This window comes from Anolis sagrei, chromosome 3 (genome assembly GCF_037176765.1).
Source record: "Anolis sagrei isolate rAnoSag1 chromosome 3, rAnoSag1.mat, whole genome shotgun sequence".
Lineage (NCBI taxonomy): Eukaryota > Metazoa > Chordata > Lepidosauria > Squamata > Dactyloidae > Anolis > Anolis sagrei.
This window is the reverse complement of record NC_090023.1, coordinates 79,728,208-79,753,588: the sequence shown is the minus strand read 5'-3', so window position 1 is coordinate 79,753,588 and position 25,381 is coordinate 79,728,208. Positions and strand designations below refer to the sequence as shown.

At 40.4% G+C, this 25,381-nt stretch overlaps 1 protein-coding gene across 2 annotated transcripts in view; it reads right to left on the bottom strand.

Moving 5' to 3' along the window:
• RPGR (retinitis pigmentosa GTPase regulator) overlaps positions 1-25,103 on the bottom strand; it is a 44,168-nt gene extending 19,065 nt beyond the window's left edge. The window contains exons 1-11 of one of the 2 annotated variants that reach the window (XM_060770163.2): positions 24,975-25,103; positions 21,409-21,534; positions 20,137-20,229; positions 19,209-19,271; positions 14,682-14,840; positions 12,984-13,133; positions 12,101-12,259; positions 8,575-8,730; positions 6,046-6,170; positions 3,706-3,891; positions 1,028-1,205 (exon numbers count right to left, since the gene is read on the bottom strand). In XM_060770163.2, coding sequence (XP_060626146.2) covers positions 1,028-1,205; positions 3,706-3,891; positions 6,046-6,170; positions 8,575-8,730; positions 12,101-12,259; positions 12,984-13,133; positions 14,682-14,840; positions 19,209-19,271; positions 20,137-20,229; positions 21,409-21,534; positions 24,975-25,089 — 1,510 coding nt within the window. In that variant the 5' untranslated portion in view covers positions 25,090-25,103. The remainder of the gene's footprint in view (positions 1-1,027; positions 1,206-3,705; positions 3,892-6,045; positions 6,171-8,574; positions 8,731-12,100; positions 12,260-12,983; positions 13,134-14,681; positions 14,841-19,208; positions 19,272-20,136; positions 20,230-21,408; positions 21,535-24,974) is intronic. The other variant, XM_067466749.1, reaches the window with a different exon arrangement.
• Positions 25,104-25,381: the final 278 nt, after the last annotated feature.

Below are 25,381 nucleotides of genomic sequence, written 5' to 3'. Positions count from 1 at the left end.
TCAGTGCATAACTGAATTATAAATGAAGCAAAAATATATATCTTGTATGTCCCATCTAATGAGAGAAGAAATTCTATATAATCATGTATAAGTAGCCTATCCAGACGTTACTGCGATGACAAATACGGAAAAAAATGCAGAGAACACGCTAAACAATGATACTTGGATGTTAGACTGAGGTGCTTGCTTATAGCCCTCCCTCCCCCATACACATAATTTAAACAGTTACTCAGGAGCAACAACAGGTCACAAAACAAGGATACAAGCTCAAGAGCCAGATAATTCAACAAGCCCAAGTACTGTGTCCTTATATCTTCTCTGTCATCACCACTAAAAGGTAAAGGTTTCCCTTTGACAGTAAACTGAGTCATGTTCAACTCTAGGGAGTGGTGCTCATTTCCATTTCTAAGCTGAAGAGCCACATTGTCCGTAGACACCTCCAAGGTCATGAGGCTGGCATGACTGAATGGAGCACTGTTACCTTCCCGCCAGGGCAGTACCTATTGATCTACTCACATTTGCATGTTTTCAAACTGCTAGGTTGGCAGAAACTGGGGCTAACAGCAGGAAGTCATCCCACTCCCTGGATTCGAACCATTAACCTTTCGGTCAGCAAATTCAGCAGCTCAGTGGTTTAACCTGCTGCAACACCAGGGGCTCCATCAACACCACTACAAACCCTATAAAATCACTTACAACTTTAGGGGTCAATTCTTTCACTTGTTTATTTTACAATGTGGGTTATGCTATTTTATCAGCTATGCCCTTCCACACCTAACACAAGGCAAAAAGATCAGTCTATACCAGTGGTTCTCAGCCTGTGGGTCCCAAGATGTTTGGGCCTTCAACTCCCAGAAATCCTAACCGCTGGTAAACTGGCTGGGATTTCTGGGAGTTGTAGGCCAAAACACCTGGGGACCACAGGTCAAGACCCACTGGTCTATACACATAAGAGGAAATGGGCACTAATCTGATATTTGAAATGGCAATACTTCCAACAAAAACCAAGGTTCAAAAAACACTTTACCTGTTTCATAGTCCAAAGCCTCTTTTCCTTTCTCAGCTGCCTGTGACTCAGAGTGATTTGCTCTGGGTATACCAAGGGGAACAGTAGCATTTATGACACCTGATGCAGGCTTTAGGAAGCTTTCACTCAATGCAGGAAGTGTCCGCACCAGTCGATTAAATTGTTCTGGTGATTTTTCCTTGCAAAAGGGTTAGAAGAAAACAAAGCCCCCTTTAAGCCACTTTAAAAGGTAACCGTCAAGAACTGATTGGCAAGCTGAAGGCTGTATTTGCTTTACATTTTTTCTGGACTGGATGTTACCGTTTCACAGTGGTGGTAAGTGAAAGCACACAAAATCGGACTGCTCTGAATAGCCACAGAGGAGTGCCCAACTGCCTTCATCATTGCTGCACCCACAGCCTCCCTCCCTCTGCAGTAACTACATCAGCATAGTGCACCAACAGGATTTCAGGCTAAATTAAGAAATCAGCACTGCGACCATGTTCGAAGATTTCCAATTGCAGAAAAAGAGATTCCACTTAAAATTTGGCAACATTTCCTGATGGTAAGAGCTGCTCAACAGTAGACTATGCTGACTTGGAATGTGGTGAAGTCTTCTTTGGAAGTTTTTAAGCAGAGGCTGGATGGCCATCTGTTGGGACTACTCTGGTTGTGTCTTTCTGCTTGGCAAAGGGTTGGATTGGATGGCTCTTGTGGTTTCTTCCAGCAACTGTTTGACTCTTTGGACTCTTCTGGGCCAGATCTAAGTCACACAGAAATGCTCTCAACTTTAAAGATCTCTATACAACATTAAAATGAAAACCAAAACCTGTGAGTTTCAGGTTATGTAAGCCAATGTTTATTAAGCAATCTAACATGGAGAACTGGAAATTTTCTTGCCAGCATGCCAGGGACTAGTGCCATTAGCTACAAGTATTTGTTTCTTTCCTGGAAACTTTCCAGGAACCATTAGTTGATGGTCATGGAACAATCCTGGTTCACAGACCATCACTTTGAGTTCTCCTGATTTAATCCATCATTCATTAAAAGAAACCTGTAAAGTAAAGTCACACCCTATGTATAAGAAGTACCACAGAAACTTCTCTATCATCTTAAGGTATTTTTCATTTTCTATAAAAAAATCTATGGTCTCACAATTCAAAATGCATTATACAGGATGCCTGGCTATGACAATTGTAAGGTAAAATAATGATTCTTTAAGCATTTCACAGGAGTTCTGACACAAATTAGACCTGCAGGAGTAGATACTATCAGATAAACATAGTTCATTGCAAGTACAGCTTGTACTGTGCCTCATGTCATATTGACACTCAAATGGGTGCCATCATCATGTTAGCATACTGAGTAGGCTGTGCACAAAAAGATGCTGTGGGGAGATTTCATTAACATGATCAATTTTTCCAGATCAGATCTGTTCAAATTCCTATTTGTGGAAAAATTATTCAAAATAATTATTAGATACAGAAGCATTATGGGACAGGGTGACACTCTTTTTAAAGGAGAAAAAAATGCTTTCTTATATGGACTTCAAATCCAAGACGCTAAATATTATTACAAAGAACAAGAGCATTTAAAAAATAAAGGGAATTCCTCAAATATAGAACAACCCCCTGATCTATGGACTCAATACTCAATAGTTCCACTTACTTGCACTTCAAAAAATATTCTCCTCGAAACTGTTTGCGGCCTCTCTAGGTCCTCCAGTACTATTCTAAGGAATACTTCTGACCCAAATATAATCATAGTATAGTTTTCACTATTATCAGTGATTTCAGATATCCACAGAGTGTTTCACTCTGGCTTGAATTCACCTTTGCACCACACACAAGTCCAGTATTACTAACTAAACAATTTACTGAAGAAAAGGCCAATATAATAAAGCAAAAGGCAATGTCCCAAAAAGCAATAGGAAAAAAAAGGCTACTAAAAGGTAATAGTCCAAAAGTTCTGTTCCAAAATAGATAAGGTATATAAGAAAACAGGAATCAAAACATAAGCATAAATCCATAACCAGGAACACAGGAACTTCTGCCAAAACAAGAATCCATGAACATGAGCACAAAACTTTCCCAAAGAACTTAAACATAGACTTGAACGTGAAACCAAGGTGTACACAGTAATGCAGTTAGTAAACAATCCATTTAATTTAACCTGTTTAGTAAACAATCCTTTAATTTAAGGGCCACAAAGCCATAAAGTCATGCCTTTGACGTCTGCTCTGTTGCTTCAAGGTTTTCTCACTCTGTTGTTTGGATTTCTGCCTCTGATGTCCCTCACAGAGTCTCTGTGACCTCCGTAATCTGGCTCCCTCCTCTTGGAGATTGAGCCTCAAATACCTATTAACTTCAGGTGTGTTCCCAGGGGAAAGATTTCTCCCTTTCAGCTCCTCATCGTTCATTGCCAAGGAATGACTAGGGGAAAGGTTCTCCCTATCTTCTCATGCCATGGCATCTCCATCTCCACTCTGCTCTGAAGCTATTTCTCTCTCACCAGACACAGACCCATTCTCCCAAGAAGAATTATGAACTAAAATCTCTTCAATCCCCATCATCTGCAGTTCCTGGCTGAGCTACAACACAGTGGATCTTCGAACACATCCCTTGCAGATCCAGGGATTGCACTATATTGGCATTTGGGGTGGGGAGATGAAGCTTTTGACAATTATTAGAAACAGTTACCTTCTCTCTCCGTCGTACACGTGCTGATAACGTTCGATGAAATGTCTCTATTTCTAATGCATCTTCACCTATTTCAGTGAATATTTTAGATAAGCTGTGTTCATTTTGGTCTGCCACATGTCCTTTATCTGATTCTTTATGCCTTGGTGAGGCAAAAACAAGCATATGACAACCACCACAGGCCACCTATAGCATGAGACAGAGCAGAGATTTTCAATGTAAATGCTATTCATCAGGAATATAGTGAGAGGCAAATAAATAAAAAGTATTTTTCTTGATGAACAGACTTCAGAACATATGACTCTTGGTATCAACAACAACAAAAACAATTTTCAATGCAATTTTCATATGGTATTTGAGCAAAACCATCACATCAAGAAAAATGTCACAAATATGAGATTAAAATGTTCTGTTGTTAAACTCAGGATTTTTTGTGGAGAAAACATTTGACTGGGCTTCCCTATTTTACTGTCCCCATTTTGCAAATATGTATCTGTGGCCCCTCACCAGTTAGCTGTCTCCTGCAGCAGCAGCAGCCAATGTTTTAAATGGGTCAGGGAAATTCCAGAGTTCTCCAAATTACAGTGAATTACTCTTCCATTATACCTCACCATAAGTCAAGCTAAGCAGGGATCATGAGAAGCAGTTTACCAACCTTTGGAGGATCACGAGACAATAACCATAAAATAAAATTGTTAATATAAGGATCCAAACACGTTGGCACTTATTAGATGTGACAGCTTCTCCTGTACTGTATGCATGGATAATTTAATTTGTAAAACCTTGTGCATACAAATGAAATACCACAAGAATGAAAAACCATCATGAAACTGTGTTCTATAGGCTAGAAGGAAATTTCCAGACACAACACTCTATTGTCACTTGGGGAAGATTGTTGAGGAGTTAGGTCACTAGCCTTCTCACCCAGTAATACATATTCTATATAGGTGTGGTCATATATTTGTAATATATGCACCTATATATATAATTTTACTTGAAAGCTGACATGTAAGTATCTCACAGCTTCACACTGCTTGAGTTTCATAACCCAGTAAAGAGGCTATTGTTATACATGTAAATATTGTGCTACCTCAGTGCTGATAGCAAGCTCTCTATGGATAAGAATTTCAATGCTTTCTTACCTAGAGAACATTGCTGTGGTATATAAAACTCGCCTATGAAAGCTTCCTTTGTCCTGATCTCAGCAAGGGATATAGTACTACCATATCTGAGAAACAGAGTATCCTATTTGGAACTAAGATAATAATGTAACATCCAGTACAAACCAAGTTATCACCTGTACCAGAAGATGCATCAGAGTTCAGCTAAAGGGATATGAGAACACTTATATTAGTGGTTCTCAACCTTTGTTCCTCCAGTTGTTTTGGACTTCAACTTCCAGAAATCCTAGCCAGTCTACCACCAGTTAGGAATTGTGGGAGCTGAAGTCCAAAAACACCTGGAGAACCAAAGTGTGGGAATCACTGGCTTATATTCTCAGAAAATGGACTGAATTCTTTCCACTGAGCATATGAAGATAGAGATAGGGTAAACCTGATGTTGTGAAAACGTCTAGTATTCACCAGAGATTATTTTCAGGGCAAAGACTGTAGTAAGGATGGGGGAATGAAGGTACAATGCAAAAGAGAGAAAGAGTTAAAGATCCTAGTTCTTTGTTCTTTCATCTTCTTTCGTTTGCAGTTGCCAATTCTATCACATCTACTTTACAGAACAATCCTGCATAAGTCTTCTCTGCTTATAAGTAAGACTGTTGGGAGGGTGGGAGAATGAAGGTACAATGCAAAAAGGGAGAGAGCTAAAGCCCCTATTTCCTTGTTCCTTCACCTACTTTCCTTTGCTGATGCCAGTTCTATTATATACATCTTACAGAACAATCATGCATAAGTCTTCTCTTCTTTGTCAGACTGAATTCAATTATACGTCCTGCAAATAAGTACAAATAATACTATAGCATTAAAGATATAATAATATCACGCATCCCAGGTCTAAAATTGAAGAGCTGTAAAAAGAAATCCTATGAGGAACAGAATGGCATGCATCCTAGAAATTTGTTTGGAAATACACAACACTTTGAAGTGTTTTCATCTCAGACACTGCAGCCCTATCTTTGCTCAGACACTTCATACAAATCTCTTTTCCAGACTTAACAGAAGGAGAAATGATAAACTAATCATCCAAAGGATTTTCATTTTGTTCAATGCTCATCTATAATTAAAAAATACAACGCTGTACAGCATATGGAAAGCTTTAAACAGGGTTCTTTTAAATAAAACATAAGTATTTCAAAGCATGAAGGAAAAAGAAAACCTGCTGCCTTACCGAATGTACAATAAACCTCAAAAAATTGGAGCATAAGGTAGGTACAAATTGATTTGTGTAATTTTCTTCCCCAAGTCCTAACTTGCCATGCCGTCCATCTCCAAAGGAATACATGAGGCCATTCTCTAAATGTGGAGAGAAGCACATTTACTAATGTAGGATGAGGAAGAGTGTCAAAACATCATCCTGGAAGAAACTAAATAATTTCACAAAGAAAATCATTTTAGCTCCAAGAGTAGAAATTCTAAAATATGATTTTCTCTGTAAGATCAACATTTCATTAATGTAACAGAAATAAAAGAAATTACATGAAATACAATTGAACTGATTTAGCTATGAAATGCATCAACCATTCCTTTCAATTTGCCTGTACCACCTAGTGGTGATTTTGAAAACTTGTAAAAAAATGGAGTCACACTTACAACTTTACCTTCAAGGCCTATTTACTGAATATTTTTTCACCTCTCAGTCTCAAATTCCTCACTGATATGTAGAAATTTTGATTGCAGAATTCAGTTTGTGGAGGAAACAAAAATGTAAAGCAACTATGCCAAATCAGTCAATTGATATTGATGCAAGCTGATTAAAAGGAGAAATAGCTTTCTCCAAAGGCTGGTTGGAAAAACATCAACAATCCCCAAATTGCATCAATAATGCATAAATTAAATTTGCATAACCTTGGACAGATTGGAAAACACAGCTGGTGGACATATTTATGGCACAGTATGCAGTTTTATTCAGAATCCTTGATGACATCATGAAATTAATGATGTATAATGAGACTGATGCATAGTTAAACTTTAATGATGTATACTCAGGATGGCATCTAAATGCCATGAGGCAGGTTAACCCTCTTAAAAAAGCCACTATTTGCTAAGGCTAACTACAAAGCATGTTTGATTTTACATTTTAAGGAGTCTTCCATTATTATTATAAGCTCTTGAAAGCTTGATTCATATATGTGCTCCTTGAACCAATTTCAAACATTTTGTCTGAGCTTGATTTGGAAACAAAATGGTTTGTGAAGCTGAACTTTAATGGAGAAAAATCATATTTCGCTAAATTTAGAATTGAGAATAAAACATGTGAGGCAAGCAATGTGGAGGACAAAGCATGTGTACCTGACACATTGTCTCAATAACATATCCATAATTTGGCTGCCTCGTGTTAACCATATCACTGCACAGTTGTTTTTTCAACCCCCCCCAAAAAAACAAAAACAAAAAACAAACAAAAACAAAACAAAAAACCTAACAATATATTTCCAATGCTACCTAAGGAGTTTTTATTTCTGAGTGCCAATTTGTAATTCCAGAGTTAGAATCATGGAATCAGAGTTGGAAGAGACCACAAGGGCCATTCTGTCCAACCCTATGTCATGCACTCCTCCAGAAAGGGGGGCCCACCACACTCCCAAGGCAGAATCTTCTATTGCCGAACAGCTCTCATCATCAGGAAATTCCTCCTCATGTTTAGGTGGAATCTCCATTCCTGCAGTTCGAATCCAATGCTCCATATCCTGGTCTCCAGAGCAGAAGAAAATAGTTCAACATGGCTACCATGTCCCCCCTCAAACTTCTCTTCTCCAAGTTAAACATGCCCAGGTCCCTCAGCTGTTCCTCACAGGGCTTGGTTTTCAAAACTTTGATCATTTTGGTCAACCTTCTCTGCTACCCTTCTTGTTGGCACAACCTTGTCAATGTCCTTCTTGAACTGTGATGCAAGGACTGGACACAGTATTTCAGGAGAGGTCTGACCAAAGTGGAATAGAGTGGCACTATAACTTCCCTCAATCTAAATACTATGCTCCTATTGATAAAGCCTAGAACCCATTGGCTTTTTTAGCTGTTGCATCATCCTGTTGACCAAGGATCCCCAAACTTTTTAAACAGAGGGCCAGTTCACAGTCCCTCAGACTATTGGTGGGGCAGACTATAGTTTGAAAACAACATGAACCAATTCCTATGCACACTGCACATAGTACAAAAAAAATGAAAGAACAATACAATATTTCAAATAAAGAACAATTTTTACCTGCTTTTGACTGATGAGATAGTAAAGTTAATATTTTTTGTTGTTGTGTGTCTTTGAGACGTTTCAGACTTAAGGCAACCTTAAATCCAAAGTTTAGGGTGGGGGCTGGGTGAATGACTTTGGAGGGCTGCATCTGGCCCGCAGGCCTTAGTTTGCAACCCACTGCTGTTGGCTCATGTTCAGTTTGTAGTCTAACTAAGATATCTAGATCCCTTTCACATAGACGGTATTCGAGCCAGGTGGCCCCCATCCTACATCTATGCATTTTATTTTTATTGTTCTTGTAAACAACTACACTATGTTGGTTTTTGCAGACCCAAAAGGTCTGAACCCCATGCCTGAATTGTTTAATATATTCTAAGAGTACTTTAACACACCATTAAGGTCCCTTTAGTATCCAGGTAAAGAGAAACACACAAGCATACTAATTTTTGTTATGATACGTAACTTTATATCCTATGCAAAAATTCACAAATATCACGATAACATACATACCTGTTATTAAAGCTGTATGATTTTCCCCGCATGCAATATTACAAATTTTATGCTTTCCCAAATGATCCACAGTTTTTGGTTCTGAGGTTTCAAAAACAAATGTGCCATGTCCAAGCTGTCCATACTGGCCAAGGCCAAATGTATAGACATCTCCTTCTGGGTGGAGAGGGAGAAAGGTGCATTAAAATTATACTCTGCATATATTCAACATAATTATACTCTACATAATTCAGAATGTAGAATTCTGTAAAAATTTCATTTTAATAATTTTGCATTCTCAACACAAAGAGGAAGGAATATGGTTCAAGAAGGTCAGGGGAAAGCTTTCACTATCTGTTCCCCATTGCTTCTAAATGGATTGGAAAGCTCAGTATGTGACCACCTCAGTCTGCATAATTAGCACATTATAATTATGTAGACAATATCCCTGGTGTTTTCCATTTGTAACATTGTAATTGAAAAATATTATTTGTCAAAAACCGTATGCATTACTGGATAGATAAGGAAATACATGAACAGATGAGAACGTTTGAGATTTTACCCACAATATAAGATAAATACCTATCTTTGTACTATATTCATTAGTAAAGCTCCATCTACTGGAGAAATTCAGGAATAAAATAAAACAACTAGCTTTTTAAAAGTCTCAAAATTATCAGATTTGCTTATGAAGGCCTATTTTTTACTATTTCTTTAGCTCCTTAAAATCTACCATGATTCTGATTCTTTTCTAATACCTAAATATGTGTGCTCAGAACTATTGGGAGGAGTTCTACTCTTTCAAAAAATTGAAAGTTCAGCACTATTCTAAAGGCCATTTCAATTCTATGAAGAATCTAAAAACTATCTCCAAGCTACAGATAGAAAGTAACTACAGGTAAATTATATGGCATCTTGATTAATTTTCCTGATCTTTAATTTGTTTCACATTCAAATCCCTTCTTCTCTGCAGCAAGTACAGTGTTCCTTCACTTATCACGGGTATTACGTTACAGGACCACCCGCGATAAGTGATAAACCGCGAAGTAGGGATGCTATCCTGTATATGTACTGCCTCAGCTCCACCCACTCCTCTCTTCCCCTCCCCCCTCTCTCTCACGGCCCACCTTCCTTGGGCGGCTCTTCTTCCCTCATCTTACCTCTATAGGAGCTTCTTACCTCTATAGTGGGTAAGAAGAGTCGGGTGCTGCTTTTGCCGCTGTTCTTTCCCCCCATCTGCCCTCCCTCTGGAAGATGCCCCTCTCTCTCAATCGATCTCTGCCTCTCTCTTCGGAGTGCACGCCCGCTGTTCCTTCCATAGGGCTGTCTCTCCCCCCCCCCCCACCCACCCCCGGTTGAGAAGCGGGGCAAAAAAGAGAAGAAGAAAGACAGAGAATTCTCTGCGGCCGGCGCTGATCTTGAGTTGGGATTGGCCACTGTCTCCACTGATGTCAGGATCATGATGAGGGAACAGTGGGTACACCGGAACAGGGCATATGGGGGGGGGGGTTTGGGGAGGGGGGGCAGAGCAAGCACCCTTCCCCTCCTGAAGGGCGATGAAGCTGAGCCTATGCCGCTACTGCCATTGCCGGCCCGGCCTTGCGAGGTCTCCCAGATCTGTGGGGAGCCATCCATCCATCCGCCCCTCCTTCCTCCTCCAGTGTTCCCTTGCTACTTGTATATAGTAATTTAATTTTTTTTTAAAAAAAACCCACGAAACAGTGAGTCCGTGAAAAGCGAACCACGAATTAGCGAGGGAACACTGTACAGTGTGCTCATTGCTTCATGCTGCGCTAGCTTGGAAAAACAGCTCGATATAGGTCCTAGTCTCCTTTTCCTCCACTATAAAGATACGCAAATGCTTCTGTGGAATACAATCAACTGAAACCTTTCATAAGCCTATTCCTTCTCACAGTGCAATTTGTTGCTGCTGCTGTATGCCTTCAAGTTATTTCTGACAAATGGCAACCAAAAGGTGAACCTATTATTTTATTTTATTTACAGTATTTATATTCCACCTTCTCACCCTGAAGGGGACTCAGAGCAGATCACAGAACACATATATGACAAGCATTAAATGCCATTATACACTGACAAGACAAACAACTGTACATAGATAGAGGTATATATAGGCTTTCCCATTTTTGGAATCTTGGAGATTGTGTTTGGTTCCGGTCACGGAGGTAGGATGGATGTGTGTGGTGCTGTTGCTCCACTTTTCCCTGCCAAAGAACTTTGTTCATAAACCAGCATTTTTCTGACATTTCCTTATGGGTGCCTATTTATCTACTCATATTGCTGTTTTCAAAACTGCAAGGTAGGCAGAAGCTGGGCTAAAGGCCAGGAGCTCGCCCTAACCCAGGCTTTGAACTGTCAACCTTTTGGTTGGCAAGATTTATTGCAGTGGGCAGTTAACTTTCTGTGCTAAAGCCCAGCCCTTTAGAACAGCAGTCAAGAGTCACCCAGAGGCTAGGCAAATATTTGAATCCTGTTCTCCAGTGGGGCAATCCAACACCCAAACCGCTAAGCCACACAGGCTCCACTCACAGAGAAATACTAAGAAGTTAAATGTGTCAATGGGAGTTATTCCCAGTGAACTATGTACTCTGCAAATTTACACAGTAAATGATTCTGTGAGTGTTCAGCTTCAAACACAATCCCATTAAGACTGATCCTCAAAGCACTCTGACTCCATCCTGACTGACTGTTTTTTCTCACTATCTACTATTAATAAATGTATGAGAAAGTGATTTAAATGCAGGACATTCTGTTGTTCATAGTACCTTGCTATCTGTTTAGAGTTCTGTTTGTTTCTCCACTTCCAGCACTAAAATGTTTATTCTATTCTACAGGACCAACTTACGAACTGTCTAGACCAGTGGTTCCTAAACTTTGGTCCTTCAGTTGTTTTGGACTTCAGCTCTTAGAACTCCTGGCTATTGGACAAGCTGGCTAGGGTTTCTGGGAGCAGATGTCCAAAGCAAATGGAAGACCAAAGTTTGGGAGTCATCAACCATTGTCTTTTGGTTGGATTTATTTTTCCTAGGGGTATGGGAGCAAACAAAAAAGCAGAGTAACAACTTGGGGAACATATGTAATTGATAGTTATAGAATTCATATGCCCCCTTACCACGGCCATCTTGATCTTGTTCTTGCATTAGTAAATACACACACACACTTTAGATTACAAGTTACATCCATGCTTTTGATTAAAACCTTTGGAACTTAATCTTGTTATGTTTGAAACATATTTTGATTTGCTTGTGGAATTTACTTGTGGATTTCTCTATCAAGGGAATTTCAAAGTCTGGGAGTAGCCACTGAAAAGGCCCTCTTCTTGTTCTTCCATCACAAGCCACACCAAACATTCTACAATGTCTTTTGAAAAGTTCTCCTCTCTTATTGAGACACTACATAACATTTGCTAAGAACTCTGTGGATGTCCATATGTGCAAAATTAGCATGATTTTATGGTGGAAGAGATATATGCATGAACCCGCCCAGTCGGGAAACACTGAACAAATAAAAATTAACTTCACTTGTATACCTGCAAGTGCTACTGTATGTCCTCCTCCACATGCAACTTTACTGACTTTACCAGAAATTCCAGAAACGAGTTGAGGAACTTTGTGGTTTTGTAGTTGCCCTGCTGACAAACCTAGCTTCCCATTGTCAGGCTCCCCAAAAGTATAAAGTTCCCCATCTCCTGCAGAAAACAAAGCAGTCAAGTTGTAATTGATGCCAAAGAGAGAAAAGCAGGAACATTTTAGATTGAATTCTTCATAACAAGGGCTACCTTCCAGCACATGATTATGTGTAAATATTTTTTAAAACCAAACATTTTATTTTCTAGCACAGGACATATACTCTGCTGAAATTTTGTATACTATTGGAGAGCTCTATCACTGTGGTAGCTGTTCAGAACCATGAACAAGAATGGTGGTCTTGAGATGGAGTAAACATTGCCATCTGCTCAATAAAAAACTATGTTCACTGGGAAAAACCATCCAACTTTGCCTGCCTACAAGATGATATTAAAGACTGTCTTTCTCACACTTGCATCAAAAAGAGGAATTTTTGTGTTTGCAAAAAAAGGTACCTCAATTACCACCATTTTCTACCTTGGGCAAAATAGATTTGGAAAGAGCAGATAATCTACCATTTTGCTCTCCAATGCAACCCTCCTTGTAACTTCCCAAACTGCAAGTGGCAGATACATCACCACATTTGTAACATACAGCATGGCAAAATAGAATCTGAAATCTCAACCATGAATAATATGTAACCAAATTCACCAGTGATGCTAAGAGGATTAACGTTTCTTTTAAGAGAAATTCTGAATTCATCAACATGGAGATAGCTTAGCTTTAGAACCTGTTTCTAAAACTTAACATGCAGATCTATGTGTATGTGTGGTTTTCCACACTTACGTGTTATTAAGGCAGAGTGGTAATACCCACAAGAGATCCAGGAGACTGGTTTTCCAACGTCCACTTGATGAGGAACAGACACATTCGCTTCATCACTCAAGCCAATTTGTCCTTCAGAATTGTCTCCCCACATAAGAAGTTGTCCATCCTCTTAATAAAAGGAAAATGGATGAAAGTTATATGATTTAAAGAGACAAATAATACAAAACACAGCAACGGTGATTTTTAAACACAATCTCAGCATTAAATCATGTGAATTTATAACCCAGAATAGATTGAAATAGGAAAGTTTTTAAAACAACATGTAATAAACAGAACACAGAGTATTTATTTTTGAACTATGATTTCCAGACTCCTCCAGCTAGAAAGTCTACTAATTATGTTGGCAGGAGTTCTGGCACTTTGGAAGATTTTTTTTCCAAAAGAAAGAAAGGGGAGAACTATAGTTAAGAAAATACCACAAATGTCTCAGTTCTGTGTGTAATCATAGCCAGTGGATTAGACTTGGGAACTAGTTGCTAACTGTGATATCCTTCCATATGCAAGTACTTCTTACAAAAGGCACACAGCAGAACACCAGGGCCATATTATATACAAAATGACTATACATAGGATATATATTATACATAGAAATATTATTCTCTACCAAAAAAAGCCCTAATATACTATACTGAACTACATATCCCAAGACAAGATTGATTTGACTTAAAGCAAATTGATTTAAATCATTATAATTGCTTCTTCAAATGACTCAATCTTAGTGATTAATTCTGTTTAAATCCTTGAAGATTCTATTTAATTAACTTTTTGTCATGAATGTCAATTATGACTGTACTCTTAATACATATTCAGGGTTTCATTAGAAAAAAAGCACACCGTTATTTTCAGAGTAAGTCTGAATTCATCAAAATCGGGATATCTTAGTTTTAGAATCTGTTTCTCCTGCTTATTCACATCTACTCTATCTTTATATTTAGAGAGATCAAGGTCTAAAAATAGAAATTGTGTGTCCCACTTGTAGAATAGGTTAGATTTGGACATTTAATTGAAATCTACAAAATCTAATTTAATTTTTACACAATTAAATGTAAACCAGAAAATCTTGATCCTTATTTCTTTTTCTTCTGATACTTTAAATCAACCATATTCTGAGGTTCCCTGAGTAAATCCTTTATCTATCGACTAGCACAGCAGTTAATATAATCCATTTAACACAAATTTATGACAGCTTAGGATGCAGTGATGACAGTTAAAGTATTCTTGAAATGATGTAACAGTTTTGTTGAGATATAGTAGTAGTAATTTTATTGATTAGCCTTTAGGTCATATCACAATATCAAACAAAACAGCAAGGCTTGATAAGACTGCACTCTATGTAATAAGTTAAAATAAGACACTTATAACAATACAGAAAATAAATATGATAAGATATGATAAAATTGAGTATGTACATCATATTTCCTTATCATCCCTACAATTTACCCCGATCAGCCCCACATATGTGGTTGTCAGACTATTAGAGATATAATTAAAACTCAGATGAGGATATGTTTCCATCATTTTTACAATGTATCATTATAAATATTTGGCTTGGGGTAGCCAAATAAGTTTGATTCAATTACTACTAAACAGAGGCATCAAAGTCATTAATTAAATCTCTTCCTTTTCCATAAGATTCATATTAGATGTTGGGCTCACCAGTTAGCACTGCTGAGGTGTAGGATCCAGCTGCCAGCTGTTTGATCTTGTGCTGGTTGGTAAAAAAACTAATTAGATGAAATGTGCTTCGTTCCTCTGTGTCACCTAATCCCAACTGCCCTTCACTGTTACCTCCAGCAGCATATACATTTCCTTGTTCTGCATACAGAAAAGCACACATAGAGTAAGCACACTCTCATTTGTTACGGCAGCAACAACAAAATCCTACTCATCAGACTACCTCACAGTTCCTCTAAGATTCATCTTCATTCTGGCTGTTGAGACATTTTAGTCTAGGCCTAAATTGTAGGCATTTATGATATTAAACGTTAAAAAGCAGCAAACAATCTTTCAACTACTGATTCTGTACATCATCTAACATAGAAGCAAACAACAAATCATCTGATATCAAGGCCAGAGAAACATCATTTTTTTGCAGGTCACTTAATAGAGGACACATTTGACACATAGTCCTTGGGGAGAGAATTTGGAAACCAGGAGGCTACTATAGAAAAGGTCCATATTTTGTCACCAAACTTTGAGCATCTCTTGGTGGAACTACAGAGCTAATTACAGGGTCTGGGCACGTAAGAGAAGAGCAATTGAGATCTCAAGTTACACAAGGTTTTGTAGATCAAATTCAGCACTTGGAAAAGAGTTCAAAAACACACTAGCAAATCAAAACTTGAGTTGGGTGTTTATGGCTGGATGCTCAGATCATCAATGGGATTTTGGCCTGCATAAATAGGAGTATCGTGTCTAGATCCAGCGAAGTCATGCTATTCCTCTATTCTGCATTGGTCAAGCCACATCCGGAATACTGTGTCCAATTCTGGGCATCACAATTGAAGAGAGATGTTGACAAGCTGGAATGTGTCCAAAGGAGGGTGACTAAAATGATCAAGGGTCTGGAGAACAAGCCTTATGAGAAGCAGCTTAAAGAGCTGGGCATGTTTAGCTTAAAGAAGAGAAGGCTGACATGGTGGCCATGTATAAATATGTGAGGGGAAGTCATAGGGAGGAGGGAGTAAGCTTGTTTTCTGATGCCCTGAATACTAGGACACGGAACAATGGCTTCAAACTACAGTAAAGGAGATTCCACCCGAACATTTCTGACTGTGAGAGCTGTTCAGCATTTGAATTCTCTGCCCTGGAGTGTGGTGGAGGCTTCTTCTTTGGAGGCTTTTAAGCAGAGGCTGGATGGCCTTCTGTTGGGGGTGGTTTGAATGCGATTTGGGTTGGACTGGATGGCCCACAAGGACTTTTCCAGCTCTATGATTCGATGATTTATGATTTTATTATTCTTGGTCCATCAAGGATTGAAGAGGTCATATGCCTGCTTCCTTCAGGTGGCCCAGGATGGCTTCTTGGAACAAGGAGGCAGTAGTCACGTGCATGACCACACAGCCATTCCTATTCAATTTTACTAGGTTTTGTCATACTATTTTCTCACAATCTCAATAGATACTAACTTAAAGAAACCACGCGACACCCCAGTAACTTAAAGTCATCCAAAAAAAATTGTTGGTGCTCCAAACACCCCTGAAAAGTGATCTGCTACAACAGTGGAGTTAAAGTCACGCTTCATGCAATCGGTTTTATCTTCAAAATACCCTACAAACAAATCAGTATATGTGGAACCTTTCCTACAAAGAGGAATTCTGGTTTGCAAATGCATAAAATAGTAGAAACAGTTTTAAGTCAAGGCTGGAAATCAATATTTAAAGGTAGAAATGATTTATGGTTTCAGTCCTACACAAAATAAAAATAACCTTTGCTGGAATCCAGTTGAAAATTCTTATGAGCATAAATAATAACTTGAAACAAGGAAAAGGGGTGAGAGAGGGAAGGAAGGAGGGAAGCAAACCCTTAAGAGGTGCATCGATCTAGTATGTAAATGTACACATGCATTGTCCATATCCTTTCTCCTTCTCTCACACACTTTCAGTTTGTGTTGCACTGAGTGCAAACAATAAAATGTTACTGAGTGGATTGAAGGGTCACATTGACATCCATTATGGGACACATGCCTTGAGATAGAAAAAAAGGAGAGACAATACAGTTTCCATATTCCCCACAAAAATGCTGTTGGTGGGGGAAAGATGAAGAAAGGCAGCCCTTTCCCTCTCAACAAGCTTAGAGTTTGCATTTGGGAATGTGGGAATATCCAGACGATCATAAAGAGAGGTGAATGGGGCAGACAGTTTACCCTGATAACAATTTCCTTCCCTCCAGTAAAAATAGTGCCTCCGGTAATTAGGAGAAAAAAATATTTTCCAATATTTTTTCTGCCTTTCTAACATGTTGGTGGAGAGAGAAAATAGGTTACCGTTTATTTGGAAAGTGAAATATTGACATCGATACACAAATACATGTGCATGTGTGTGCACATCTCCCAGCATTAGCTTTTTTATGATGGAGGGGGAACTTGTGAATGTTCCCGATAGTGTTGTGTTTCGAATACTTTGCAACCCACTCTAATGAGGAGCCATGTCAGAGAGATGAGGTAAGTGGAAGTGGATAAAAATCTTTTAAAATTTGATTTAGGGAATTAACAAGGAATTATTTGTCTCACTGGGATGATTGACAATTTCAGGGACTACTTAATAAAAAGGGACATGTCCCAGTTCTCTGCCCAGTTCACTCTAAAAGCAACCAGTGGGTGAGAGAGGGAGGGCATTGATGAACTCCCTTCTCACCATTCAGATCAATACCGCATCTGGATCAGTGGGCAGGGCTAGAGGTGTCACTTCCTCCCACTTATTATTCTTTTTCTTTCTCAACCAATTTGCCTATTTCACTTGGCAGAAAGAAAAATACAGCCTGTCATACTGAAAAGCACTTCACTGCTCAAGAAAAATATATCCAAAGAACATGACTCACACTGCTATATAATTAACTGCTTGAGGCGATTAATCTTTCAAATTGTCATTTCATTTCATATAGTTTGTTACACCATCAATTCTGCACCATGCATTCAAAAGAGGCTTGAGGGAAAAAAGGCAAAGCTTGGAAAGCTCCTTTTTGAACTACAGCTTCCAGTTTATGGCCATGCTGACTGGGGTATTCTAAATTAGCGGTAGTAGTAAGGTGTGCAAGCATATAGAGAAGATTATGCCAACCCTGAATGGTGTTCTCCTACATTTATATATAAAAACCTATCTGTCTCATTACAGAAGTATGATATCAAATAAGTTCCCTGCCAACCCTACATATGGCTATCACACACAGAAAGTGTTTTTGATGGGGAAAGCTGTTCTACTTCACCTACATCATTATCACAAAGCCAGTCAACTTGAAGGTTCTATATGTTCTTGAAAGATAACTCCCATCATCTGTCTCCATTGACTATGGTTAATGCACATATACTTTACTTTGTAAAGTGGGGAAAGGCCATTCTGACCCCAACACTGTCTCTTGAAAACCTTCTCACCTAGGTAGTCAGCATGATGTCTATATATGTCCTTGGCAATTATTTGAGAAGCAGAAGCGGCCATCTTGTGGCCTTCCAAATGCCATATAAGTTTCTAGAAATGATTATCTCTGTCTTACAGGAAACCGTCAAAGGGGGCTGCTCTGAAATGGAAACTGGCAAGGCCTAAGTGCATTCACCCAAAAGGCTCCCTCCCTAATGTCAAGAAAGCTGCTTTGCGAGCTGTGCCTCAGTCAAAGTAAGCATTTTGCATCATAAAGGAGTATCATTTGCAACTTAGTATACGGCAGAAACTTATATTTATGCATCTGTGACAAGGACCATATGAAGGCATCTCAGGAAGCAGAATCAATCTATCAAAGCATATGCCACCAACCTCTTGATCCCAATTAGTCTCAAACATCTTACACGATCCCTTTGTATACTGATATTAAGGAGCACAGCTCTATCTTTGAATTCAAGGACCAAACTCTTCCTCAGAACATAAGTGACCGCATCCACCCCCACCCCTCCCCCGCCCTATGTACCTGCATGAGCATTAAGATCTGCCGGGGAGGCTCAACTCGTGGTCCCACATCGTCACAAGAACAGTTGGTGGGGACGAGGGAGAAGGCCTTCTCGTTGGTGGCCCCCTGGCTTTGGAAGGCCCTCTCGAGGGAGATTAGGTAGGACCCCACACTGTCCTCCTTCTGTAGGGATTTGAAGACTTGTGTGTTTAAACAAGCCTTTGAGAATGTCTAGTCCCAATGGTCAGCAATTAAAGACATAGCATTGCACTTTCATTCCATGCCCTTGTTCCTTAGCTACAGTTTGCACTATCCCATTCCCTTGTCTTGTTTACAGTTTGGCCATGCCTTACGGCAGTTGTCACCGTAAGTTATTGGGCATTGTTCTGAGTTTAAAATTATTGTTTTTATGTGATATTGGTTTTACTTTCTTGTATTGTACTGTGTGTTTATTTTTTAGGCACTTTGTGTCATACATAAGCCTCCCCGCATTCCTTTGAGGAGATGGAGGTTGCATACAAAAATGAAGTTATTATTATTATAAGTGTAAGAAACGTATTTTGTATATAGACAACATAAATTACATACCTGTACAAATCAAAGTGTGATTTCTTCCACAAGCAGCTAGTTTTACTTTTTCTGGTTTTAAAGCTATGGATTAAAGATACAATAATTACTATCTTAGAAGTTAAATCTACTGAATGAGCTCAGTGTGCGAGCTTTAAAAGTATTATTGAGCAATCAAGGCAAAGATATCAGTGATGAGATACTGCAGCAATGTTAAACTGCAGCCCCTCATTACAACGAGGATCTACACTGCCTTATAATACAGTTTGTAACTGTATTATATTATAGGAGTCTACAATTACAATATAATGCAGTTTGGAACTGCATTATATAGCAGTGTAGATCCAGTCTTGCATTGTGGAAAAGATCAGTAAGGCCACAATTTTATTTTGAAAATAGATCCTTTTAGGCCCCTTCTACACTGCCAGACAATCCAGGTTATCAAAGCAGATAATCCACATTATTTGCTTAGAACTGGTTGACCTTAGTCTACACTGCCATATAATCCGGTTCACTGCCATATAATCAGTTATATTGCTGTCATATAAAATCCGCCGTATAAAAATCCTGATTATCTGCTTTAAATTGGATTATATGGTAGTGTAGACTCATACACTGAGCCTTTCTGCAGTGGCAAGCATATTCATTCAGTCATTATTTCTGAAAATGGAGCTGATGCCTTTTGCTTCTGCCTTCATCACTAGAAAGTAATCCAAATTCACATTTGCCACTGTATCCAGGATGAACAAAAAAAGAAAAGACATTTCCAAAGGAAAGGAGAACCATAGAAAATAAAAACATTTGAAAATACTAGAAACAATGTGTTCCGCAATGGCATGTTTTAACATACTGAGACATATAACCAGACATTGCGTTTTCTAGATATTGAAAGTGACAATAAAGAGCTGTTTCAGACATCTATTATAAATTCAAAAAAATTAAAACAAACCTTTCACACAAGTTGGCTTGTTGACGGAATTCTTAGTCCCAAATCCTAGTTGTCCCCAGTTGTTGCTTCCGAACATATAAAGCTTACCATTTTCTACAGAACATAGACATCAAAGAATGTAATCGGCTATTTCAATATCTGACATCACTTCAACTGGCCTTTTGCCATACATCAAAACAAAAGTATTATGCAGAAATCATATACTGAAGGAACTAATAAGATAGAACCAGAAACATAATAATAGAATTCTAGCCAGCCATAGGAGTGGCTAAATAGTTGATCATTAAATCATTTTGAAAGTTATCTCACTATATTTCATTATAATGCAGTGACAAGTCTTTTAAAATAAAATATTTATCCCTCTCTCTGTATCTCTCTGGGGAGTTTGGATGTTACTTAATACTAATATTTATGTGATCCAAATTGCTTAGATATTTCAATGCTATTTAAAAAAATTATGGCTTCCAATTAATTCCAAAGGGAACTAATTAAGGGCCCTTCCACACAGCCATATAACTTGGAATATCAAGGCAGATAATCCACAATATCCGTTTTGAACTGGATTATCTGAGTCCATACTGCCATATATTCCAGTTCAAAGCAGAAAATGTGGTATTTTATTCAGCTGTGTGGGAGGGGCCTAAGACTCTTGTTGAACTTTTAAAAACTAACAAAGCTGCACTGTAGGGTATATGTCTACTCTATGCAAAAGAAATTCCAAAAATTCAGTAGAACTTGACTACAGGCAAGCCTGCATATACAGAATTGTAGCCAGTCATGACTAAGGGCCCTTCCACACAGTCATATAACCCAGAATACCAAGGCAGAAAAACCACGATATCTGCTTTGAACTGGGTTATCTGAGTCCACACTGCCATATATTCCAGTTCAAAGCAGAAAAGGTGGGATTTTTTTCAGCTGTGTGCAAGGGGCCTAAATCAGGAAGTGGATTGTAGTCCATAATGACTTTTGTTATTGTCATTTTGTTAGTCTATCAAGTGCCACAATACTGTGTCACACAACCATTAAGCAACTCCTAAGATATTTTTCAAAATTAAATTGTAAATGTTTTGCAACTTTACTTAAAAACAAGTTTCTGCCAGATAATGGATATATACCCAACAATGAACTATAAACGATTGGGAACACCCGCAGGTCAATTTCCCCTAATTTTTGGAACACATCTTCCTATAATGCTTATAAAGAGTAATAAAATGCAGCATTAGAAATATAAATATTGGGAAATATGGTCCTAGCTCTCTTAACACAAACCTGTGACAACAGAAGTGTGTTCATCTCCACAGGATATGTGCAAAGGCTTGTCGTTTTTAAACCAGAACTTGCTAGGCACGTTTTCTGCAAATTTGCATTTTCCAAACGTGAATACAGCACCTGATTCTAAAAAGAAAGAACTGAAATATTAGATTGGGTTGAATTTCATACAGTAATTCCACCATTTGTTGCTTACTAACATATGATGCCTCTGCCCCAGGTTCCGCTAATAGACACACACATTATTTCTTAGGGTACATCTACAATGTGGAATGAATGCGGTTTGACACCACTTAAACTTCCATGGCTCAATGCTATGTAATCTCAGGAGTTGTAGTTTTCCAAGGTCTTGTATACACTGAACCACTAGAAAATAAAGCTGTCAAAGCCTGAATTTTGATTTCGGCATCTTTTATTTTGAAATATGAAAAGCTCCAAAACTGTCCGTAGATGTGGTTGCAATAGTGGAAACTTTGCTATCTAATATTTCAAGGTAAAGGTAAAGGTTTTCCCGTGACATTAAGTCTAATTGTGCCCAACTCTGGGGGTTGGTGCCAGGCCCGTAGCAAGGATTTCGTTTCGGGGGGGGGGGGGGGGAGTGCTGAATTTTTCAGGGGGGCAGTCGGGGGGGGGCTGAGTTTGGGGGGGGGGTGAGTCTGAGTGAAAGAGGGTCTACCTTAGCAAACCTTTTGTATCATTACCCTAATATCCCCATGCACATGGGATATATTGAGTATGGTTATCAGATCATGATATGAATAAACATAACAGTTTAAATAATGCACCAGTAAGGCCTTTTCGCGAACCACCTTGAGAATTTCGGGGGAGGGGGGGGCTGAAGCCCCCCGAGGCCCCCCCCCCCCCGGCTACATGACTGGTTGGTGCTCATCTCCATTTCTAAGCCAAAGAGCCAGCGTTGTCCGTTGACATCTCCATGGCCATATGGCCGGCATGACTGCATGGAGCGCTGTTATATTTGAAATTTTAAATGTACACAAAATGTGTTTCATGTACAAAGTTGTTTATTTATTTACTGTATTTATACCATCCCTCTCAGCCCGCAGGCGACTCGGGGCGGTTTACAGTTGGTACCAAGACCATAAAATACAATTTCAATACAATAAAAACAACTGGATAATAAAACCATAGCAAATCAATAAAAACATGTATCATTAGGGTCTCCTTGTTAAAAACATTGTCCAATCACATCATCCAAACATTCCATTTTCCTATATCTGTTACACTGTATCTGCAAATACCTGCTCAAAAAGCAAAGTCTTCACTTTCTCCTGAAACGTTAAAACAAGGGGGCCGATCTGACATCCTTAGGGAAGGCGTTCTGTAACAGAGGGGCCACCACTGAGAAGGCTCTGTCTCTCGTCCCCACCAGCCATACTTGTGACAAAGATGGGACCGGGAGCAGGGCCTCCCCAGATTTAGATTCTAGGCCTTTTGGATTCCAACTCCCAGAATCCCTGACCATTGGTTGAGGCAGCTGGGGCTTCTGGGAGTTGAAGACAAAGGCGGGACCGAGTGCAGGGCCTCCCCAGATTTAGATTCTAGGCCTTTTGGACTCCAACTCCCAGAATCCCTGACCATTGGTTGAGGCAGCTGAGGCTTCTGGGAGTTGAAGACAAAGGCGGGTCCGAGAGCAGGGCCTCCCCAGATTTAGATTCTAGGCCTTTTGGACTCCAACTCCCAGAATCCCTGACCATTGGTTGAGGCAGCTGGGGCTTCTGGGAGTTGAAGACAAAGGCGGGTCCGAGAGCAGGGCCTCCCCAGATTTAGATTCTAGGCCTTTTGGACTCCAACTCCCAGAATCCCTGACCATTGGTTGAGGCAGCTGGGGCTTCTGGGAGTTGAAGACAAAGGCGGGTCCGAGAGCAGGGCCTCCCCAGATTTCGATTCTAGGCCTTTTGGACTCCAACTCCCAGAATCCCTGACCATTGGTTGAGGCAGCTGGGGCTTCTGGGAGTTGAAGACAAAGGCGGGACCGAGAGCAGGGCCTCCCCAGATTATATTCTAGGCCTTTTGGACTCCAACTCCCAGAATCCCTGACCATTGGTTGAGGCAGCTGGGGCTTCTGGGAGTTGAAGACAAAGGCGGGACCGAGAGCAGGGCCTCCCCAGATTATATTCTAGGCCTTTTGGACTCCAACTCCCAGAATCCCTGACGATTGGTTGAGGCAGCTGGGGCTTCTGGGAGTTGAAGACAAAGGCAGGACCGAGAGTAGGGCCTCCCCAGATTATATTCTAGGCCTTTTGGACTCCAACTCCCAGAATCCCTGACCATTGGTTGAGGCAGCTGGGGCTTCTGGGAGTTGAAGACAAAAGCGGGACCGAGAGCAGGGCCTCCCCAGATTATATTCTAGGCCTTTTGGACTCCAACTCCCAGAATCCCTGACGATTGGTTGAGGCAGCTGGGGCTTCTGGGAGTTGAAGACAAAGGCGGGACCGAGAGCAGGGCCTCCCCAGATTATATTCTAGGCCTTTTGGACTCCAACTCCCAGAATCCCTGACCATTGGTTGAGGCAGCTGAGGCTTCTGGGAGTTGAAGACAAAGGCGGGACCGAGAGCAGGGCCTCCCCAGATTTAGATTCTAGGCCTTTTGGACTCCAACTCCCAGAATCCCTGACCATTGGTTGAGGCAGCTGAGGCTTCTGGGTTTTGAAGACAAAGGCGGGTCCGAGAGCATGGCCTCCTCAGATTTAGATTCTAGGCCTTTTGGACTCCAACTCCCAGAATCCCTGACCATTGGTTGAGTCAGCTGAGGCTTCTGGGTTTTGAAGACAAAGGCGGGACCGAGAGCAGGGCCTCCCCAGATTATATTCTAGGCCTTTTGGACTCCAACTCCCAGAATCCCTGACCATTGGTTGAGGCAGCTGAGGCTTCTGGGAGTTGAAGACAAAGGCGGGACCGAGAGCAGGGCCTCCCCAGATTTAGATTCTAGGCCTTTTGGACTCCAACTCCCAGAATCCCTGACCATTGGTTGAGGCAGCTGGGAGTTGAAGTCCAAAAGCCTAGAGGAGTAGAGTGTGGAAATCTCTGAATCTTAAAATCCTGGAAGGCTCAGAAGAAGAGATGCGTTCGGACAGGTAAATTCAACATTTGTGTTTAACATTATGTGCTGGCTGTGCATGTATAGAAGAAACATAACTCAATTTCATGTTTAGACTTGGGTCCCATTTCCAAGATATCTCACAACGTATGAATATGCATCTACACTGTAGAATTAATGCAGTTTGCCACCACTTGAACCACTATGGCTCAGTGTTCTGGAATAATGAGAGCTTTAGCTTTTCAGGGTCTTTAGCCTTCTCTGCAAAAGCGTGCTGGTGCTTCACCAAAGCACAAACAGCCCGGTTCCCATAGCCCTGCGCCCTGTCAGCTCAAGCGAGGCCACACTGCATCAGTTCCACAGCGCAGACGCGCTTTGCGTGGCTTCCGCAGGGAGGGAATCCCCCCCCCCCCCGAAAGGCGCGCGCGGGAGAACCACGGGTGACGTCAGAGCAAGAAGGGGCGCGAGGCCGCCAAAGTTCGAAGCCGGGGCTGGCAGGGCTCACTCACCTGGCACCTTCTCCTCGGCCTCCCCCATGGCACGCAGGCGGGAAAGGGGAGGAGCCTCTCGCAGCCGGAAGTAAACAAATCCTCTGCCTCTAGCAACGGAGGCGGCCCTGACCATAGAGAGCGGCTGCCTAGCCGGGGCAGGGCGTAACCTTCTCTTCTTCACCGCTCCTCTAAGGGGAGCCCAGGCCTTTGGACTTCTACTCCCAGAAGCCTCGGCTGCCTTGGTCAATGGTCAGGCATTCTGGGAGCTGAAGTCCAAAAGCTCTAGAAACCTAAACAGGGAAGCATTGATCCAGTGATTTCTAAACGTCAGTCCTCTAGGCTTTTGGACTTCAAATCCCAGAAATCTCAGCAGCCTCAGCCAATGGTCAGAGATTCTGGGAGTTTGAGTCCAAAAGCCCTAAAAG